Source organism: Microtus oregoni, unplaced genomic scaffold, assembly GCF_018167655.1.
Source record: "Microtus oregoni isolate MIOR12 unplaced genomic scaffold, Mior012 000036F_ref0000092, whole genome shotgun sequence".
Taxonomy (NCBI): Eukaryota; Metazoa; Chordata; class Mammalia; order Rodentia; family Cricetidae; genus Microtus; species Microtus oregoni.
In genome coordinates, this window is record NW_024543095.1 from 5,594,469 (window position 1) to 5,618,290 (window position 23,822).

The 23,822-nt window shown below is 37.5% G+C and overlaps 1 protein-coding gene across 6 annotated transcripts in view; it reads left to right on the forward strand.

Annotated features, from left to right (window-relative positions):
- Birc6 (baculoviral IAP repeat containing 6) overlaps positions 1-23,822 on the forward strand; it is a 187,690-nt gene that overhangs the window by 136,767 nt on the left and 27,101 nt on the right. For all 6 annotated transcript variants that reach the window (XM_041631170.1, XM_041631171.1, XM_041631172.1 and 3 more), the window contains 5 exons: positions 1,519-1,819; positions 3,749-3,966; positions 9,405-9,569; positions 11,013-11,181; positions 19,321-19,531. In XM_041631170.1, the coding sequence (XP_041487104.1) occupies positions 1,519-1,819; positions 3,749-3,966; positions 9,405-9,569; positions 11,013-11,181; positions 19,321-19,531 (1,064 nt within the window). The remainder of the gene's footprint in view (positions 1-1,518; positions 1,820-3,748; positions 3,967-9,404; positions 9,570-11,012; positions 11,182-19,320; positions 19,532-23,822) is intronic.

Consider the following 23,822-nt stretch of genomic DNA (forward strand, 5'->3'; position numbering starts at 1 on the left):
GCACACAGTGTTGAAATTATGCAGGAGACTGCTTGAAGGGAGATCTAGATACCAAATCTGTTTATACTAGGTCATAAGAATAAATGGTAGACTAATGTAACTTATAAAATAAAATTAGAATACACACTGATGATCCTCCATGAGTAGGTGGGAAGAAAGGACTATTTTCCCAATATTCCAGCACCAGATAATATAGAAGAATGACAGAGTTAGGAAGTCATCCTAGCTAACTACTGTAACTGTGGTTTCAAGGAACTCTTTGTTTTGTTTTTTTGAGATTGTAATATATTACATCATTTCCCCTTCCTTTTTCTTCCTCCAAACCCTCCTATATACTTCCTCTTGCTCTGTTCCAAATTCATGACCTTTTTCATTCATTGTTATTACGTGCATGCATATATGTATATATTCTATAAATAATAGCCTTCTCAGTCTATAGAGTGTTGTTTGCTTGTTTTCATTGCTGGCCATTTAGTGTTAGATAACCAATTGCTGTGCTCTTCCCTGAGGAAGACTATTTCTCCCTCTCTTAATATTCTTTAGTTGCCTATAGTTTTGTGTGTGTCGGGTTGACTTAATAGGCTTTCTTCCCCTGCCCATTTTTGGCATTTCTGTAGGTGTTGTCTTTAATCAACTCTAATTTGGGCAGTCATATTGGAGACGTGTTGTGGTTGTTGCATTTGACATTACTAGGTGACACTATCTCACAAACTCCCTAATACTCTGGCTTTTATAGTCATTCTTCCCATTCTTTCACAGTGTTTCCTGTGCGTTAGGTATGAGTGTGTATTCTAGGTATATCCTTTGTGACTGAGCTCCACAACTTTGCATTTTGATGGATTGCTATTTTTTTGTAATGATCTTCATCTGTTACAAAGAAAAGAGTCTTGGTGAACTTTTTTAAAGGCTAGTACTGGTGCTAGAAAGATGGTTCAGTAGTTAATAGGACTTACTGCTCTTCAGAGGAATTGTTGAGTTCCTGGCGTCCATATTAGGTGGCTCACAAATGACTCCATCTTCAAGGGAAATGGCATATTCTTGTAGCCTCTAAGGGCACTGATATGCACAGAATTCATTCACAAAGACAGTCACCCATGTAAATATATTCTTATAATGGGTCTGGATCTGGTGGCTTTAATACCAGCACTCTGGAAGTAGAGATAGGTGGATCTCTTGAGTTCCAGGCCAGCCAGAATTACATATAATATTAAACAAACAAATTCACTAACAAAAAAATACTAGAAATGAGTGAATCAGTTTGAAGTGCAAGATTTTAACATAATTTTGAAGAATCTGTAGCTATTTCACTAAATAGGAAAATGCAGTTCTAATATAGACGTACTTGGTAGATACTGCTGTGCTCATGATTTCATACTCTTCTTGGTATTTGTTTCCTTGTTGTTTCAGAATATATCCTTTAAGTTTTTATGTTCCTATAGTTTAAAGAGGTCATTTGAGTCTTGTGTTTGAACCCAGTATTGAAAAGTGGAAATAACTAAATGCTTCTGTTTTCTTTAGGTGAGTGCTCCAGTGGTGGCATCTACTACTCAGGAAAAACCAAAAGATAGTGATCAGTTTGAATGGGTGACCATAGAACAATCAGGCGAACTAGTTTATGAAGCTCCAGAAACTATTGCAGCTGAGCCTCCACCTGTCAAGTCAGCAGTGCAAGCCACTTCTCCCATACCTGCCCATTCTTTGGCTGCTTTTGGATTATTTCTTCGTCTTCCGGGGTATGCTGAAGTGCTTCTGAAAGAGAGAAAACATGCCCAGTGCCTTCTTCGCTTGGTATTGGGAGTTACAGATGATGGAGAAGGCAGTAAGTGCTTAGAGTTACTATTAAATTTTTCAATACATACACAAATAACTTGGTAAATTTGTTCAGATTATTGTCTGTCCTTACCCATTTATTTTATAATAACGTTGTTTACATGGTTTGTTGTTATTGTTCATTTAGTATTAAACATAATAAAATCCAAAAAAAACTTTTCATGTTCATTTTGTAAATTGTACCCTGAGTACTCGCAGATGCACTGAGTGACATTGGAGTAATGTGATCAGGAAGTAGGACTGTCTTCTAGTCATTATAGTGGAAAGTATGAGAGCATATTGATTGACTCAGACAAATTAGAGAAGAATTTGAGCTGAGTATTATTGGCGCCTCAGAGATGTGAGTTGAGTCTATTTCTTTACAAAGTGTAAGTGTGAAAAGTTGTATAGCTGTTTTTATTGGTGCTCTGAACTATAAACAAAACTTAGTTTGGGGTGATTGTTTCAGAATGGCAATGTATACGGAAAGGGAGGAGTTAGCTGATTAAAATCTGCATGAAAGCACTTTTTAAAAGTTGTAATGATGGCACTTGCTTGCAATCCCAGAACTCAAGAGTTCCGTGGTAGAAGGATCAGTATTTCAAAACTACCCTTGCCTATGTACTGAGTTCAGTACAGCCTGGACCACGTGAGAGTCTGTGTGAAGAAACTATAAACGTGTGTCCTTTAAGAAAAAGTTGTTCTGGGTGGTGATGGAGCACACTTTTACTCAGAAGGCAGAGCAGTCTGATCTCTCTGAGTTTGAGGCCAGTCTTGGCTATCTAGTGAGTTCCAGGACAGGCTCCAAAGCTATACAGAGAAACCCTTTCTCGAAAAACAAAAACTAAAAAAAGAAAGAAAAGCAGTTAGGTAACAAGTTATGGAAAAGCATAGTTTTTATTCTGAATACCAATGATAATTTATTAAGCTTTATTAAGCAGAGCAATGGCATCTGAAAAACACCCACCCCCAAGAAAATTAATCTGGTGAAGTGTTGGATTAGTGTTTGCAGCAAGAATAAAGTCTAGTTCTCAGCATTATAGAAACAAGACAAGAAAATGAAAAGCAAAAGGCATAAATTTGTAGCAGTATTTTAAACACAAAAGAGAATTAAGAGAATTGTATATTATATGATAAAGCTATAATAAACACAAAGCTATAATGATTGTTCATATTTGATATCAATATAATGAAAGATTGGCTGATCACAGTTAAGGTAATATAGGAAAGTAGATTTTAATTTGGGTTACTCTTAATTGTTCTTTCAATTAAGAAGACTGTTCCACCACTGATCATAAACAGCAAAGGGGAAACAGACTTTATGCCACTTTAAATTGCACACATTAAGTGCAAAGAGTAGTTGTTACATTATATGATTGTGGCCTTTTCCCCCAGTATTCATACACTGTGCCTATAGTGCTTTATCGCTTGTGTTTACCACTTCTTTCTGATTAAAGCAGCACAAAACTATTGTACAAAAGAGAGTAGTTTTGCTTGTTTGTCGTTTGTTCATTCAGAACCACTTGAAAGACTTTTTGATGGTTGTAAGAAATTTCTTTGGTACATGCTTTTAATCCCAGCATTGGGGAGAAACAGTTGACTCTTTATGAGTTGGAGACTAGCCTGGGCTACATAGAGAACCCTGTCTCTAAAATAAAGTAGAAATTTCTTTTTTAATGGTTAGATTTTATTTCACATTCTAATTAATAGTATCTGTTGTCATTGATGGCTGTTATTCTGATGTGTAAATTTACAAAGTTTGTGTGCACTGTGTCTTATAGAGATGTTCTTGATACTGTAATAAAGATAATTGTATTCTATCTCACATTCAGCCTGCTTTATAATCAATTTAATGGCGAAACCTTACTTTGTCATTATTATTTTTCACCTACTTATTATTTTCAAGTGTTTTTAATTTTAGTTCTCTTCTCTTTAACAGGCCACATTCTGCAATCTCCATCAGCCAACGTGCTTCCAACCCTTCCTTTCCACGTTCTTCGCAGCTTGTTTAGTGCTACTCCCTTGACAACTGATGACGGTGTGCTTCTGCGGCGGATGGCACTGGAAATTGGAGCATTGCACCTAATTCTTGTCTGTCTGTCAGCTCTGAGTCATCATGCTCCACGAGTTCCAAACTCTAGCCTTAACCAAACTGAGGTAGGTTTCATTCCCATACTTTTAGTCATTTGTTCTCAGCCTTCCTAAAACTGTCACCCTTTAATACAGCTCGTCATGTGTTTTGTTACTATTCCATATCTGTAATCTTGCTACTGTTATTAATTGTAATGTAAATAGTTCCTTTTTCCTGTGATTTTAGGTGACCCCTATGAAAGGGTGTTTGATTCCCGCAGAGGTCATGACCTACAGGTTGAGAACTGCTACTTTATGTTAGGAAAAACTAAACTTAATTGATTAGAGTATGAAGTGTCACTTCAGAACTTGGAGTCATTTTATGATTACTATGGGATACTCTGCTAGCCTCAGAAAAATCAGATTAACCCACCAGTTTAAGAAGTGGATAGTAGCCAGGCAGTGGTGTTGCACTCCTTTAATCCAACAGACAGAGGTAGACGGATCTCTTGAGTTCAAGGCCAACCTGGTCCACAGAGCAAGTTCCAGGACAGCCAAGATTCACAGAGAAGCCCTGTCTTAAAAAAACCAAAAAAGAAAGAAATGGGTAGTTACTGCTTTCCCACTTATCTGGGTATTTCAATGTCAATTTTTCTTTCATATTATTGAGTTGTAATTTATATACTATTGTAAGCTCCCTCCTTAATAAACAAGCCACAGACACATACACAAAGGGGTAAATGTCCTTATTTCAAGTTCATTTGGTTGTGTGTATATAAAAATCTGGAATGATTTAGAAAATAGCCTATGAGATGAGTGTGTAGTTACTGTTTCCAGTGTTGGGGAGGTGCCTCAACCAGTAAAGTCTTTGTGAGCTTGAAGACCTGAGATTGCATCCCCAGCACCCACTTAATAAGCTGAGTGAGTTGATAGTAACCATAATCGTAGTGTTCAAGAAGAGAGCCTCAGGTTCAGAGAGAGACTGTCTCTAAATGAAATGGAGAGTAACTGAGGAACTTACGTTCACTTCTGACTTCCTTGTGCAGAGTGTTCTTATTTTTGGGTATAGTGTAATGTTCCAGTTCATACACTCAATATGTTATAATAAGAGCACAGTGATTAATTAGTGTGTTTATCATCTTACAGTTAGCAAGAAATGACATACCTCTTTTTATTCACTCTCCCATTTAAGAATATTTTTGTTTTTAATCAAAAACATTATTAGAAGGCTAACATGGTGGTTAATGCCTATAATTCAGAGCTTAGGAGATGGACGGAGAGGACTGTTTTGTGTTCAGGCCAGCCTGGGCTAGCCTGAGATCCTATCTCTAAAAGCAAAACAAAACCTAAAACAACCCATAAACAAACTTTTAAAAACAATAACAAACAAAAACTCAACAAAAGAAAGGACCTCATGAAATGAGTAGGGGGTAAAGTAACTTGCCTTTTTGATGTTTTATCCCCAGATCCCACATGGTGGGAGGAGAAAACCCATTTCCAAAAAATTAACACCTGACCTCCACAAAGCATGCTGAGACATACATTCCTTGTCCATTCCCCTTCATTGTTGCAGTGCAAACGCAAATCACACAATGAAAAACTATTTTTGGATAGCTCTGTAAAATACTGAAATCTACATTTAAAGAGCTTTAAAAGAGCAACATCAGATATCCAATAGGAAAGTGATCAAAGGGCTGGAATGGGCATCTCATCATTAAAAGCTGTGTAAGTGTCTGCTAATTCTAAAAATACAGACATTATCTGTTGTTACTAAAGTAAAACAGGATTAGTACTGTAGTGGAATTCAGCTGAAATGAAGGTAGTACCTGTATGTTGTGATCTAATTTTTTTTCTTTTTGATTTTTTTTTGAGACATGATTTCTCTATGTAACCCCAGATGTCCTAGAACTTGCTCTGTAGAGCAGACTGGTCTCAAACTAAGAGATATGCCTGTCTCTACTCAGTGTAAAGGCATGCGTCACCACCCTAGCTTGTGATCTCATTCGTGTTCTGCATGGTTTGATGGTTTTTACATTGTAGTTTGTAGCAGATTTTTTTTTTTTTTGGCCACCAACCAACTCCCAAATCATAAATTATTTTTAGTTATAAATGCTCAGCCTTACCTTATGCTTGTATCACTAGCTCTTAATAACTTAAGTTAACCTGTTTCTATGTTTTGCCTCAGGGCTTTTTACCTTTCTTTCATTCTATATGTCCTATTCTGTCTAGCTGACTGACAAGCTGCCTGCCTGGCTGGCCCCAGGATTCTCCCTCTCTTCTTCCCTCATTCTCTCTTCTCTCTTCTGACAAGCCTAGATTGCTCCTCCTACTATTCTTTCTGCCCGCCAGCCCCTCCTATTCCTCTACTTCCTAGTTATTGGCTGTTCAGCTTTCTATTAGACTAATCGAGTGCCTTAGGCAGGCAAAGCAACACATCCTTACATTGTTAAACAAATGCAGCATAAACAAATGTAACATATCTTTACATAAACAGATGTAGCATGAACATGTGGGGCACCATTCTGTAGACAGAGACTGTTCTTTTGTTCTCAGCCACCCCAACCCGTATAATCACAGAGAAACTATATTAATTACAATATTGTTTGACCTGTTAGCTCAGACTTCTTATTAACTAACTCTTACATCTTAAATTAACCCATTTCTATTAATCTGTGTATCACCACAAGGCCGTGGCCTACCAATAAGGTTCCAGCGTTCCAGTGTCTTTCTCCTTCGGGAGCTACCTATCTTTTTATTCCACCTACTCTCTCTCTCTGTATCTCTGTTTGGATTTCTCACCTGCCTTTACTTTGCTAATCATTGGCTGAAATAGCTTTATTCATTAGCCAATGAAAGGAACACATACAGAAAACCTTCCTGAAGGCAGAAGTCACAAAATAATCCCACACCAGCTCAGAATTATGAATAATAAAGGGTTATTTATTTAAGGGAAACTTACAGATCACTCTCCTAGATAACAGTCCTCTGCATGAACAGGAACAGAGTCTAGCAGCTGGAAGCAAGAGAGAGCAACTGCATTCTTTACAGCTGCTTTTACAGTTTAAGAGACCACACCTAAGTGGGCTGGTATCTTAAAGGCTGTTGGCTGAAGGAGCAGAATATACTCCCACAGCACCTCCCCCTTTTGTTTAAATAAGAGAGTTCCAAACCCAATACAAAACTCTATACAGTATGAAAACAGATATCAAGTATAATTAGAATTATAGCCAGCATAAACAATATTAAGCAGGGAACATATGCTAAATGTTTTAATAAACATTCTATCCTAAGGAGTCTAAATCTTGTATTGGACATGGCTTGGCTAGCTCAGTCAATAGAGCATGAGACTCTTGATCGCAGGGTTGTGGGTTTGAGCCCCATGTTGGGTGCCAGTTTGTAGGAGATAGCTGCTTGTTGGTTCCCAGCTGCTCAGAACCGAAATAATCACACAGAAACTGCATTAATTAAATCACTACTTGACCCATTAGCTTTGGCTTTTTATTGTCTAACTCTTACATAGTAGTTTAACTCATTTCTGTTACTCTGTATATCACTACGAGGTCATGTCTTACCAGCAAAGTTTCATCACATTTATCTTCGGTGGCAGCTCCCTGACTCTGCCCTTTTCCCCCCAGTATCAGTTACATTTTCCCCACCTACCTAAATTCTGCCGTGCTATAGGTCCAGAGCAGTTTCTTTATTTATTAATGGTAATCACAGCATACAGAGGGAAATTCCACATCAACTTTCCACACCGGTATATCTTTGCCTAGTTAAAGTACTATTCCACAACATAGTTTGTCTGATTTATTTGTTGTTCTGTGTTCTTTCTGTGTGCATATTACTGATTGATTAATTAAGAATTTTTGTTGTTGTTGTTTTATTTGATTTTTTTTAATGAGTTGGATTATTCCTCTTTTTCCTCTCCCTGTCTTAAACCCCTAGTTTCAAATATTCCTCCTGCCTTATCCTCCCAAGTACTAGTACTTCAGGTGTGTGTTACAATTTCTGGTTGGACATCTGATTGTGTGTGTGTGTGTGTGTGTGCGCGCGCGTGTGTGTGTGCGCGCGCGTGTGTGTATGAGTGTTTTTTCCTACATGAATATATATGTGTACCATGTATGTGCCTGGCACCCATAGAGGTTAGAAGATGGCACTGGATCCCTTTGGAACTGGTGTTATGGGTGGTTGTGAGCCAACATGTGTGTGCTAGGAGGATTTGAGCTTGAGTTCTCTGTAAGAATAGTATATTCTCTGAGCCATTTCTCCAGCCCAGTTTTTGTTTCTTAGTATTAAATATCTAGCTTTATTCATCCATAAGTGTTTGTTTTAGTAATTGCTTATATAGAAAGTGAGTTTTTTGAGACTGTATCTCACTGTTTCCAGGCTGGCCTGGAATTTACTGTTCAAGCCAGACTGGCTTTAAACTCACAGCCATCTGCCTGTTTCTGCCTGTGCCACCACACAGTTACAGCAATAAAAATTTTCAAGATATTTGTTTATTATATATGTAGTGTTCTGCCTGCGTGTATGCCTTCATGCCAGACTACTCACCTACCACCACACACACAGGGCGGCAGGAGGGGAGGGGAGGGGGGAAGAGAGAGAGAGGGAGGGAGGGAGGGAGAGAGGGAGGGAGTTAGTTCATGACTGGATTAAAAGTAGAAAAGCATTAACTTTATACCTTCTTTTAATATTCCTGTGTCTTGTTTACATTCCATCATCTTTTCGATACCACTAATTTACCTATTCTTGTATCCTTTCTATGTGTCACGCTGTAGCCGCACATCTGCCTGTTTGCATAAGTAAATGTATAAATTATAAGCAGCATCTTTAGGGATTAGAGCACATAGAATTTTTTCTTTCTTTCTAATATTGGGTCTCCTTAATTATTACTACATGTTTCCATCAGAATTTGAACAACAAAACAATTGAGATGTATTATTTCTAGAAATAGAGGTAGTCTACTTCTCTTGATTGAGAACATCATTTTAGCGTTGTGGTAAAATCCTGAGGTAGTTTTTTACTGGAACCCTAAAATATAATTGTTTTCCTTTCTTTGTTTTCAATTTGGTTTTGAGTCATTGATTCTTTGAGCCTACATAGTTTGCCTTTTCTTTTCTTTAATCCTCTTTCTTTGTCTCTCTCTCTTTGATCTTCTTCCCCTTAGCATTTAATATTTTCATAGTTTGTTTATATAGCATGTATTATTATACATTTTTGCAGCTAAATAGTATTCCCTTTCATTCGTTCATATATTCATATCTTGGTAGAGGCATTTGAAATCTGTCTAGATTGTGGTGAACAGTGCTGCTCTGAACTTGTATGCACAAATGCTTATTATTAGCACTGGTTTTCATTTCATTGGGGTGTATGCTTAGGAATATTACCGTAATTATTTTTCAATTTTTCATGAAAGGCCAGATTGATTTTTTTTTATGTTGTGTTAATTGTTGAATGGTCATAGTGATTAAGTTTTTGAGGATAAGTAAAACCAAGCACTAGAAATATTTTTTTCTTAAAAGCCACAGGTGTCAAATTCTCATAACCCCACGTCAACAGAAGAACAGCAGTTGTATTGGGCCAAAGGTACTGGCTTTGGCACAGGTTCCACAGCATCAGGATGGGACGTAGAACAAGCCTTAACCAAACAGAGGCTAGAAGAGGAGCATGTGACTTGTCTTCTGCAGGTGTGTTTGCTAATTTGTTACTGTCAATGATAATCATTAAATTATTTTTTATTTGGTCTGTTTTTTAAATATTGATGATGTAATCGTTCTTAAGTACATTTTTTCTTCTTTTGTTGAGATGTTTTATGTAGTTTAGGCTGTCCTTGAACTCCAAATCTTCCCTTTCTTCACCTTTGGAGTGTAGTTATGACTGGTGTTCACCAGCATTCTTATCTATTTCTTCTCTAAATACATTATAAAAGCATGGGTTAAAGAATGGTCTTTCATCCGTGCTTGTATTCTAAATACCTTCCCTCTTAATTAGCTTCTCACCTGAAAGGTGAAAGGGGATGCAATTACCCTGTGACTTAAGATGCTCTCTGCCTGCTAGTCACCCCTTTGCCTCATCATAGAGCTTCTGCCCTTCTGTGTTAAAAAATTAGCATTTATGTTTCATTCTGTGCTGGAACTGAACCCAAGACTTTATACCTGTTAAGTATATACTTAACCACTGAACTGTACCTGTAGCTCACTTTCAGTTCTCTTTTCTAAATTTTTTTATTACTGTTTCCAGAATGAAGCAAGTTTAAAGTTGGAGAGAACATCTATATTATCTAAACAAGAAGTTGTTAGCCTAAATTGGTGCCGTTTTTGAAGTGTTATTTTCCATAGTTCAAGGGTGGTATGCTCATAATAGTACAGAATTCTAAGATTGCAGCACTCTCAAACTGAATCCATTCAACGAAACTCAACAATAAGGACTGCGAATCTAACTCAGTGTAATGTTTGCCTAACATTCATGGAACTCCTTGATTTGGTCCTCAGTACTACTTAAAATGATGAATGGTAATTCATGCTTGTAATCCCAGCCCTAAGGAGGTGGAGGCAGGAAGGTCAGAAGTCTCAACTATAGAGCAAAGTAGAGGCCAGAAGAACTACTTGAGACTCTTAAAAATGGTAAAGAAAGCCAAAGGAAATTATCAGTAATGTTTGAGCTGCTGGCAGTGGTGTAGTCACTAGCACCAGTGTGTGTTTGTTTTTAGGCAGGTTGCTTCTCTTGTAGTTACATGACTCACTTGCCATGTAAACAACACTCAGAACAGTCCCTTCTCTTCTGAAGAGTCAAACTGAAATGTCCCCCTTAGCGAGGTTTGATGCCTCAAGCTTGCAGTCCTAAACTCAACTCAGGATCACTGAAAAATCCAAGGGCATCCTGCTAGAAAACCTGACTTTGAGGTTTGCCAGGGCCACATAGGGAAGAGCTGTCTCTAAAATATATAGTCAGAATATATTGTATGAAGAAAAAAAAATCTATATTCAGTTAGGAAAAAAAAGGGTCCTCTATTCAGAAAGTGGTTAAGTAGAAAATACATGTATTGAGTGTGCTAAGATTAATAAATACCTAATTATAAAACATCATTGAAGTATATGAAACTGAACTCCAATATGTTTTCAACAATTTAGGTTCTTGCGAGTTATATAAACCCCATGAGTGGTGCTGTAAATGGCGAAGCCCAGCCATCTCATGAGAGCCGAGGACAGAACAGTAGCGCTCTGCCTACTGTGCTTCTGGAACTTCTCAGTCAGTCCTGCCTCATCCCCGCTATGTCCTCCTACCTGCGAAATGACTCTGGTAAGTCACCTTATATGATGGACTTATAATCTTTATTATGATACTCTGGTGTAAATATGGTAGGATTCTCTTTGCTCTACTTTCAGGAAAGCATAAAATTACATACAATGGTAGCTTGAAAATAAGTTAATGAAAAATTTAAGTCCACGATACTTGCTATAATAAGGTGATGAACTTTTTGAAATTAGATAAAATGTACCATAGACACTTACTTTGTCAATATGCGACTGATTAAGGATTGTTTATCATGGGCTTTCATATTGTTACGTCCCTCTCTTGTCTCATTCCTGTTTCACTTACACTGCTCCCAGTTCTTCCCAAGTAGCCCTTCTTCTATCTCCACGTCTTTTTTCCTCTACATAAAAAAGAAAAAAAGATTTATTTACTTGTAGATATGTGCAGTTATGTGTATGTACATGTGTGCACAAATATACATACATGCCAAAGTGCACCTTTAAAAGTCAGATCAGGAGTCACTTCTTTCCCCCATGTAGGTCTCCAATATTCAGATCATGTAGGTTTTCAGGACCTTATCCATTGAGCCATCTCCCTTTGTAGTCTTTTGATTTCTACTTCCTTGATGGCTAATCATGGAGAAAAGGTGTATTTGTTGACTGTTTATGCCTCTGTTTTAGTATCGATTCAGTTCAGTTGTTCATTCGTTGGCTGGATTCTTTGAATTTTGAGTTTAACTTTATCAGTTCTTTATATTCTTTATATTAATATTGTGCCAGAAGGATAGCTGAAGGACTCTCCTGTAGGAGAGTTACGCCCCCAAATAGTCCTTAAATGACCCATTGCTCAAGAACCACTTAATAAAATCCTAGAACATTTGCAGTATTTTCTATTGGGATTAATAATTTATTGATGTTTAATATTTCACAAGAGCAAAACAGAACATCAGATGAAATTTTCATACCTGCTATTATAAGCTAAATGGAATGAGAGACATGTTGGGCATTGCTGGGGTACCAGAAACTACCCCAAAATCCCAGATGAGGAGGCAGAACCAAACTTCCCTGCTGATCAGCTCTCCCAAAGCTCCCTGAGTTCTCGAGAGGAGATGGCTGGGGTGGTGTGGGTTTGGTTGGACAGAAGGACTTGCTGATGGCGGATCTAGCTCTGACAATTTTTTCTGTTCCCTGGACTTTCTCTACTGTGGATGCTTGAAATGTCTGTCATTAGAACATGCTGTGTTCTCTGCTGGTGAATCTGTGGCTCTTAGATAACATAAAGAACTTGGTTTAAGGTACTTGTGTCTCTGTCTCTGCATTATTTGTGTGCAGGTGAGCATGTATATTTGTTGACAAGCATGTGGGAGCCAGAGGCTGCCATCGGGTACCTTTCCTCTGCTTCCGTTCCTGCCTTGAGTTCCCACCCTGATTTCCCTTCATGATAGATTGTAAACTGGAAGATAAAATAAACCCTGTTCTTCCCCCCCCCCCCCAAAAAAAAAAGAAGGATAGGATAGCTGAGATCCTGGTGTTAGAGGTAGCCACTGTTAAATTTGTCTTACAATCATTAATCATCTCTCAGGTCTTTTTACTTGTAGTGTAATACTGGATATTTTACCCAATTTAATTTTAGATTTTAACTTTTATTTAAGAAATTTAAGGTTAGTAAATGGGTTTTAAAAAATATGGAAATTTACACAGATTTAGTTTTGTTCAGTTAGATTCTGAGCAGTTCATCTTCTTTAGCAGGAATGCTTAATGAATTAATTTTTTTTCCTACTAAAGCCCATTAATAAGTTGGTTCTTTTTTTTTCTAGACCTGTAGTAGGTGTAAAGGAAAATTTATTTTTATCATATGTAAATAGAAACATGCTTTTAAGTGTTTGGTTTCTGTACATCTCAACAGCAAATGTAAGTCACCATATTTAGCAAATCTCACTGAGATGAGGCAGTGACTCATTCTGGTTTTATTTGTATTCTGATGATGTTCAGGTTACTTACTTATTTATGCTCAGAATATGTTTGTTACTGAGTTTTAAATATTCCTACTGGCCCTTTTATATCTATTCTTAAGAAATGTCTTTTTTTTAAATTGAATTACTTGGATTTTTCTGCATTGAGTTTACATATTATAGTTATTAAATGGTTTGCTAAGATTTTGCTTTCTGTAATTTACCTCTTGACTTTTTGGTAGTTTGTTTTGCTCTCCATAGGCCTCTTAGTTTGATGTATAGTACAGTCATTATGTAGGCTTCTTATATGAAGGGAGAGATGGCTCCGCAGTTATTATTGCTCCTGCAAGGCACTCGGGTTTGGTTCCCAGCACCCACATGAAGGCTCACAGCAACCTGTAGCTCCAGTTCTAGGGTATCTGACACCCTCTTTTGTCCTCTAAATGCATCAGGCATATATGTGGTGCACAGACATGCATACATGGAAAATAACATAAATCTATTTTTAAAATCTATAAGAAATTACTCTATGATCTAGAAATCTCACTAATAGCCAGGACACAACTTAAATAAGATAGGTATATAAAAACAAATACTACATATTCTCATTCATTTGTAAATGTTAAAAATATTGAGCACTTGATGCTAGAGAAATGACTTAATGCTTAAAAAGCACTACTGGCTCTTGCACAGGACCTGGGTTTGATTTCAAACACTCTTGGCTACTCAGAACCATCTGTTACCCTAGTCTCTATTGATCTGATACTGTTTTCTGGCCTCTGAGGATACCTGGCACCCACATTTGTTCTGGGAGAATTGTAGTGTTTCATAACAATTGGCCAACCTAGTCTGCAGAAGTTAAATTACAAATTTTAGACTAAACAGAATTAGAAAGATCCCAACATGTATAGGTAATTCATATTTTGGAAATACAAATGATAATTGCTTATCCAGTGAAATAGTTCACTCGGTAAAGACACATGCTACCAAAATGGAAGACTCAAGTGCAGTCCCTCAGACCTACAGGTGGAAAAAGAAAACTGACTTCTTTATGTTACTCTCTGACCTCAAAGCATGTGCTTTCTCTCTCACCTCATAAATGAATAAATGTTTCTTTAAAAGAGAAGTGCTAATTGTCTTCATTCTATCACCATCTATGTATATACTCATTACGATACTATACATAGTAAATTGCAGTGCCATATGATAAAAATCTAATAAAGAGCTGAGTGGTGTTGCACACCTTTAATCCCAACACTCAGGATGCAGAAGCAGGTGGGTCCCTATGAGTTCAAAGCCAGCCTAGGTTATAGAACTAGTTCCAGGACAGCCAGAACTACACAAAGAATTCTGTCTCAAAAAACAAATAATCAAGCAAAAATATAATGAAGAGAAAAAGCAGTTATTTTTGCTAGAAATTTCTTAGGTAGATAGGAGAGTCTTGTACAAAGAATATGTTCATGTTAACTTGTGCATTTTATACAATGCCAAAATGCATTTGTTGGCCAGTATCATTTTAACAGGTAACGTTTAGTTAGCCTGCAGTTACCCCACTTGCCACCAGATGGAAGTACAGTGTCACTTTTAGGGATGTCTGTAAAAAGTCTATAGGCAGAAAGTTATCTTTGCTTACGATTACTCTCATTTTGAAAACAAAACAAAACAAAACTTTGTCGTGTCCCCTTCCTCCTGAAAATAATACGTGGCACATTAAGTTACTTGATATTCACTTAGTAGGGCATGTACCTTTTAGTTCTGGTTTTGAAACATGAAAATATATTTTAGAGTTGAAAGATAAATTAGAGCTATTCTAAGACATATTTGTGTTTGTGTCCAGGAAACAGAGAAGAGGGTCTCCCTCAAGGAGATTACCCCACAGAATATGGGTAATCTCAAGTGAAAAATTGCAGAGGAGCCTGGAGAGATGGCTCAGAGGTTAAGAGCATTGCCCGCTCTTCCAAAGGTCCTAAGTTCAATTCCCCGGCAACCACATGATGGCTCACAACCATCTGTAATGATGTCTGGTGCCCTCTTCTGGCCTGCAGGCATACACACAGAATATTGTATACATAATAAATAAATATTAAATGAATTGCAGAGGTATTTATGTAATCCATTCATGAGGTTGATCTTTCACTGAGGACTTTTAAGCTAATTTTTGTATCGGATCTCACTTTATAGGCTAGCTAGTCTTAGCCTCATGCTCCCCCGTATTAGCTGTCTTCATTCTTGGGACAGCAATGTGCACATCTAGGTTCCTTGTGTGGGGTTTTATTATGCCTAACCCTCAGCTGCACATCCATGTCACAGATAATGAAATTTAGAAGGAGATTTTGACAATTAAGAATTAAGTTGTGATAAAAGCTAAAATTTAATATAACTAGGGTTTATTTTGTTTTTAACTTTACAATAATGTTCGGTTTATGACATAGTTTTAAGACAGTGTATTCTTATCCATCAACCATTTCTCCAGGAATGCTGTCGGTTTTTTGTTTGTTTGTTTGTTTTGTTTTTCGAGACAGGGTTTCTCTGTAGTTTTGGAGCCTGTCCAGGAACTAGCTCTTGTAGACTAGGCTGGCCTCTAACTCAAAATGATCTACCTCCCTCTGCCTCCTGAGTGTTGGGATTAAAGGCATGTCCCACCACCGCCCCACCATGCCATCTTTTATAGTTATAACAAGTTATCAAAATGAAAGGTTTGACATTAGTTAAGTAGTTAACATATAGAGGACCTTCTATCTCCTCTCTCTTCTTTTTCTCCATGACTGATTTCTGTCTTGGTATCCAATCTGGAATAGCTTGTTGCTTTTAGTTATCCCATTTCTTCAGAGTCTATTTCCTTCTGATGTCTTGGTATTCTTTTGTCTATTGTGATCCTCTCATTTTTAAGAGAACTGGTTTGTTTCTTTCAAGACTTTCCAATTTCTAGAATTCTTTTATCCTGATTAGACTAGGATTATAGGTTTGGATAGAAAATACAACAAAAGTAATAGTTATACAGTCAAAGAAAAATCAGTTCCTCTTTCTAACACCCAATAGTTGCTATTAGCTCCTCAATAGGGGAGAAGCCTCATTGACTTCTCCTATATAAGTCCCGGAATGTTAAGTGACTATCTTGTGCAGGTGACCATACCTGTTGTGCACTTCTGGGTACAATGAACATGTCATCTCAAAAGATAACTCATAGTTCTCCCTTCTTGTGGCTCTTATATTCTTCCTTTCCTTCTTTCATGATGTTACCTAAACCCTGGGAGAGTTAGTAAAGATGTCCCATTTAGAACAATCACTTATTCTCAGTATTTTAGCCACTTATGAATGCACACCACAAAAAGAAGCTTCTCCGACAAAGATTGAGAGTACCACTAATCTATGGATATAAACATAAATTTTTATAAGATAGTTTGATGATATGCCTAGTTAGTAAAATGACAGTAGTAGGTCCTTTTTACCCCTCCAGGGCCCAATGACCTCCCCTCTCCTAGATTTTGACCAAGTTTATGATACCCAACTTGAATTTCCCCTGTGGAGCGGGCCTCAAGTTTAATTAAAAACTAGTTGCTTATCCCCATAACCACCGTGCCACTATTGCACCCATATTCATGTCTTGCCTGGCATGTCAGGGCCGACTGCTGGTTAAGTGCATGGATGAATTTTCTTCCCTAGTAGCCTGCATTGTGCCTTTTGGCCAGCTACCTGGAAGGAAATTTTCAGGTTGTTTTCAGATTGATTTCTGTATATCAAGCAACCAAATTTTGTTGTGTCTTCAGCAACGGCTTTGGTAGACAATCAAGAAGATAGCCTTTGTTGTGGCAGGGGCAGAGGAGAGCATGACTCTGGGGTTTCTCTGACCAGTAACTTGTAAAGAGGTATTCTATGCCTGTCACTGTCTACTGGGTGCAGCATTGTTTGCCCATGTAGAGTATTGTGTGTTCAATCACTCCTCCTTTGGGACTATTAGTATTAATTATATTTTAAAAAAATTAGCTTGCAAACTAATGTGTTTCCATAAGGCCTTTTTACACACCTTTAGTTTTTGTTAACCCACTATATACCCCTTTCTCATTCCCTCACTTCTATTTCTGGTTAAGCCTTTTGTCCAATATTCATATCCACATCAACTATGACTTCTATTTCCAAATAGAAAATCAGTTTTCAGAAAAGCAGGACGCTTGTCTTTTCATCCTCCAAGCAGTAGTATCTCCTGTAATCTAGTTGACTTTGAGCTTCCCTGTAGCTTGAGGATGACTTTGAACACTTGGTCCTCCTGCTTCTACCTCCAGTGCTGGTATATACCACTAAACTCCATTATCCATTGATTTTATTTGTTTTCTTTCTCTCTCTCTGTTCCTATCTTCTCTCCCCCCCCACTTTTCCCCTCCCCCTCCCTCAGTGTGTGTGGTATGCTTGTGTGCATTCATACCATAGCATGTGTGTGGAGGTCAAAGGATACTTTCATCGAGTAGGTTTTCTCCTTCCACTTTGACACCAGCTCTAGATACCAAACTTGGATCATCAGGCTTGTATCATTAGCAAGTGCCTTTTCCCACCGACTGAGTTATCTCAGTGGCCCTAGAAAAGAGGTTTCCCTGGTATCTTAGTTAGAGTTTCTATTACTGTGAAGAGACCATAACCACAGCAACTCTTATAAAGGAAAACATTTAATTAGGGTGGTTTATATTTTACAATGTTTAGTTCATTATCATCATGGTGCATGTGGGCAAGCATCATGCTGAAGAGGGAGCTGAGAGTCCGATAACTTGACCTGTAGGCAACAGAAAGTGGTCTGAGACACTAGGAGTATCTTGAGACTAGGAGACGGCAGAGCCTGCCCACACATTGACACACTTCCTTCAACAAAACCACACTTCCTAATAGTACCACTCCCAACAATTTATGGAGCCAGTTACATTCAAACTGTCGCACCTGACCTGGAAATGAACTGTCCATTAGAATTTAGCTTCATTCTGAGTAGCCTTCTCTATCATCACCCTATTAGAACTGACATGTAATAAGTTTTTTTACTACATTAATTGCTGGAGAAAGACCAGTATTCTAGATGATGATTCCTCATCTTCTCATGCTCATGCCTTGTGTAGATTATGAAAAAAAAAATCCTCCATCTAATTTCTATTCCCTCAGTTTTCTATTGTGTCTTATTTTTTTTTTGTATAAAAATCAGAATACTTACCAGTGTCTCAAAATATTGTTACTGGTTTATTTTTCTGTAGAATTATGAGGTTAGGAACTTTTTGCTTTTGTCACTGCTGTGTTCCCAGCTTGACTAGCATTATGGTTTTTTATTGAAAAAAATTTTCGTCTCCTCCCCGCCTCCCATTTCTCTCTCCCTCCCCCCACTCCTCTCCCCCTTCCCCCACTCCTTTCCCTGACTGAAGAGCAGTCGGGGTTCCCTGCCCTGTGGGAAGTCCAAGGTCCTCCCCCCTCCATCCAGGTCTAGGAAGGTGAGCAGGCTAGGCTCCCAAAAAGCCAATTCATAGCATTATGTTTTTTAAAAATGCTTATAGAATGGCTGTTCAGTAATTAGTGTTGGAAAAAAGTTACCCTCACATGAAACATAAAAGTAAATTCTAGCCAGATTGGTTCACTTTTTATTTACCAACTTAAGAAAAGTCTTAGAAGTAAAAAAATTCTATTCCTTAGTACTTCAGATTTTAAGAAAAAAAAAAAAGTTCCCTGGGCAGTGTTTAATCCCAACACTTGGAGACAGAGGCAGGCAGAGCTCTGTGAGTTCAAGGCCAGCCTGATCTACAGAGCTAGTACTAGGACAGCCAGGACTATACAAGAAACCCTGTCTTGAAAACAAAACAAACAAACAAACAAATGATAAGGATAAGAAAATTCATTTGATTTGTAAATAGTAACTTTAAATGCTTTTTGCTAACTAGAATGTTCATTTGCTGACAAACTTTTAATCAGTTGTAGTCTTTTGATAGTTGCAGACATACTATAAGTTCATTGCTTCAACTTTAATAGTGTAATTTTTCTCATGCTGTACTGCTATAATATCTGGACTACTTAATCTTTGTGTATGTAACATAACAAAATAGTAATTACCTCCATACTTGTGTGTCTCTCCCCATTCCATATCTTCCTCATTTTCTGGAAGTACAGTAGTGTCTCATAAACATGTGCTGCTGGGTCAGGACAGTATTGCTGTTGATGCTGTTTATATGGCATGTGTCCTCACTGTCTGCTTTCTCCTTTTTCTCCCTTAGTTCTGGACATGGCAAGACATGTGCCACTGTACCGGGCTCTGCTAGAATTGCTCCGGGCCATTGCTTCTTGCACATCTATGGTGCCACTGTTGTTGCCTCTTTCTCCAGAGAATGGTGAAGAAGAAGAAGAGCATTCAGAATGTCAGACTTCTGTTGGTACATTATTGGCCAAAATGAAGACCTGTGTTGATACCTACACCAACCGCTTAAGGTACAGCACTTTGTTTCTCTTGACCTTGCTTTTAAACAGCGTTTAAAAGAGTTCTATAGATGTTTTTAGCTTTTCTTCTTTATTGAGACATACTGTTTATACTTTCACATACACACATACACAAATAGCACAAAAGCACTATAACAACATAAAACGTATCCATCCATGTCTTATACCAATGTCCCTTTATCACTATAACTTATTATATGTCCCCATGAATGATATTATAGGTATAGGCAATGAGCTTTACTAAATGTACCACAGTGTGTTCATTGTACAAAAGATGATAATTTCCCTCAGCACTGATGTCAGAGACACCTTTAAGTGTCATTGAATACACTCCAATGGCATTGTTCTTATTTCTAATTCCACATTAAAGATACTGTGTTTTACTTTGCCTAGTTATTGGTAGCTGTTTAGATTATTTTGTTATAATAATCTCATACATTTAATTTTGAAGTTTATATAAAACCTGTAAGGTAGAATCTTAGTGTTCAATGTGTGTATTTATATATTTCATCATTTAGATTCATTTTATATTTATGTCATAACCTTTCTTAGAAGTTAGAAGATCAGTCATTATTTGTTAAAGTTACAGTGAAGCTAATTGTGTATCGAACAGTGGTATTTTTAATTCACTTTTGGTCAAAGTTTATCCTTGAAGACAATGAGTTCTGTTATGAAAAAATATATATAATCTATAAAACCTTTCTTTTCACAGAGTCAGTTTTCCTTAGAGATGACCTTTAAAGATGGTTTTTAAGGCATTTATATTATTGATGGGAAATTTGTGTGTGTCAGTAGATTTCCAAGTCAATGAATGTTCTTTCTCATCTTTGTACTATATTTCCTTTGTTCTCGGTTTAGACGTTACAGGTTTAAATAATGCCACTGAGTTGTTCGTTAAAAGAATATTTCTGTTTTGGCCCAGTATACTAACTCTTCTGCCATTTGGGCAAGGATCATATACTGGAAAAAATTAGGAGATTACTTGGTAAATACACATAAAGCTATAGTTTATATCAGGTGTGGTAGCACGTGTCTGTAGTTACTCGGGAGCCCAAAGCAGAAAAATGACTTGAAACAAACCTAGGCAACAGAAAGAGACTTTTTGTTTCTGTTTTTGTTGTTGTTAAAGATAAGGCTCATGCTACTCTATTATTAGGAAATTAGGTTGTAAAAGTCCATTTTCATTGATAATTTTCTGTTGTATAGAAGAAAATAATATTGTGTTTGGTTGCATTCTGCTCTGTCCTCCCTTTTGTGTCCAGTCTTTCTGATTGAGGTCTAGGAAGCCAGCATAGTTCTGTTCAAATAGTATGTTTGCCAGGCTGTGGTGGTGCATGCCTTTTACACCAGTACTTGGGAGTCAGAGACAGGTGGATCTCTGTGAGTTCAAGGCCAGCCCAGTCTACAGGAGGTAGTTCCAGGACAGCCAGGTCTATTATACAGAGAAACCCTGGTGCCGGAGAATTGTCTGTATTCTGTCAATCATGTTTTAAATAAACGCTGATTGGCCAGGCAGGAAGTATAGGCAGGAAAACCAGACAGGAAGTAGAAATGATACAGTGAGAACAGGAGAATTCTGGGAAAGAGGAAGCTGATTCCTCCCACTCCTGCCCAGACCACTGAAGCAGCAGGATGTGATCTGCCCCACTGAAAAAGGTACTGAGCCACATGGCTAACATAGATCAGAAAAATGGGTTAATCAAGATGTGAGAGTTAGTCAGTGAGAGGCTAGAGCTTATGGGCCAATCAGCTTATAATTTATGGAAACCTATGTGTGATTTTCTTTTGGGCTAAACAGTTGTGGGGTACCGGGCGGGACAAAAACCCCAACAACAAGCAGGCCCCTGTTCATGTTACAAACCTTGTCTCAAAAAACAAAACAAAACAGTGTTGCCACTAGTCAACCAAAAACATCAAATTGTTCAGTTCAAGTGGTGTCCTTAATTGAAAATTTTGTCCATGCACTACAGTTAGTGTCTTTTGCTCCTGTACTCCAAACATGTTGCTCTTAACAATATGTCTGTTACATACCAAGATGGAGATATGCCTTGTATTTCTCTGCTTTATTTTGTGTTTGGGATAACTATATTTGCTTATAACTAAGCATGTAGCAGGTGGTGCTACATGCTTTTAATCTCTGGACTCAAGGAGGCAGAGGCAGGCTGATTTCTTTGGGTTCAAAATATCCTTCAAAAGTATCTTTCTTTAAACTGTGTATATCCCTATCCTCTATAGCCCTGGTCAATCCTATACAGGACCTATGACAAGGAATTATAAGAAATAAGGAATTACAAGGAGTAAGTTTTTTGCAGTGTATGGTAGGTAGATTTCCCATTGCTTATTTTGCTTTTCTTAACCCTGTCCATTCAGCAATCATTATATAATTTAATAATGGATTTTTGCTTCTGCAAATGTATTATTTCACTAGAAAACTTTAATTTCAGATAAATAATAACTGAGTTTGTTTTTCAGTTAATTTTCTGGAAAAGTGATACAACTAGAAAACACATCATATTTCAGATGTAAGACTCATTTAAGAACAAGCACACATGTGAAACCACAGTAACTATCCACAGAGCTTATTTCTTTTGTTAGTTTATATCCATAAAGACCTGTGCAGTGACTAGTCTTAATTAACCCCCTTTGCTGGGGTGTTTTGTGTCAAGACTTGTAAAGTGAATGATGCTTGGTTGGGATCCCATTGGTTTCTGTTAGGTATTTGTCCTGTTAGAGAAGGCAGTCAAGGCCTAGTGTTGTTGTTCCATCTCTGCTTCTCATTGAAGATTTGATACAAAGTTCAGTTTGAGTTTCACAGAAAGTAAAACCCATATCTTTTTAGTCTACCAACATAAGACTTACACTGCCTTTTCTTTTTTTAATTAAAAATAAGTGTATTTTGTCTTTTTACCAAACATAAAAAGAGCACCCCCCCCCCCGGCTTATTGTATTTATCGTTAATCATCTTAAAAGAAATTGTCTTCATTTTGAAGACCTTTGATTTGATGTTGGTAGTTACATACATGTCCAAGATTCAATATCATAACCACACACCCTCAAAACAAAAAGAAAAAGTTTTGGATTAGGTAAATAAAGATTAGAGGGTGTCTGTGTTCCAGACTATGTTAAAAAAAAAATGTTAAGTGCTGAAAGAAATCATTTCATATGCTAGGAACCTAGGGAAGCTTGATGTGCCATTAAATGTAGATGACAGACAAACCTAGACAGAATTGAGGCTAGATTATGAAGGGTCACAGATTACTTATCTTTAAAAGTGGTTGATGAGAGTTGGCAAGGTGACCCCATCAAGTAAAGGCACTTACTAGTGCTCCTGACCTGAGTATGATTCCAAGCATGCCCCACATGGTGGAAGGAGAGAACCAACTCATGAAGGTTGTCCCTGTCCTTCACACATGTGCCAAGGCAGGTGTATGCCCCCTCAAATAAAATGTAATAAAAAAAAACTCAGTAGTGATTTAATGTGATTTGTGTTAAATAGGTGATCTCCAAATATAGTTGAATAGTTGAAATAGGAGGTGAAATAAGGCCACGAAAGAGCTTTTCCTCACAGCAATTGTTCCCTGAGAATTGTGACTAAGAAATGTGGTGTTCAGTTGCATTCCTGCTGATATATTATGGACTTGATATAAAGTTAGTTCATTGGTAGAAGTACATTTTGTATTCAGGACATTTGGCTTAAAATGTAAATAGTGAAATTGGGACAAGTCTCCAAAGAAGTGAAAGAGATCAGAAATAACAAAGATGCACATTGGGTCTGAGTGGTTGTATAAAACTTGAAATTACATGTTTATTGCTGCATAAGTCCAGGGCCACTATCCTGAATTTCATACTAATCATAAGGGATCATAATCTTAATCATAAAGAATTTCATGAGCATGAATTTCTGTAACTGTTAATTGGTACTTTCCTTTTAAGTTAATTTTGATTAGTGTATCACATCTGCTTCAGTCCAGTGTTTGTCAGTTTCTTGTGTACAAGCCAGGCTTCGTGATTGGGATGGCCTAGTATACATTCATTTGCCACAATACAATGTAGTAACTGCTGGTGCAGCTGGAGATAGGACCTTACTCTGTAACTCTGACCCACCTGGGACTTGCTGTTTAAACTAGACTAACCTTGGCATTAAAGGCATTTGACACCATGCATGGGTCAGCCCTAACTTCTTATGTAAGATCTACAGTTTTAAAATTGCTTGACGATGGTATGGTGGTACATGTATGTAATCCCAGCATTATCATAGAACTTTTGGGCTGGGTCGGATTAT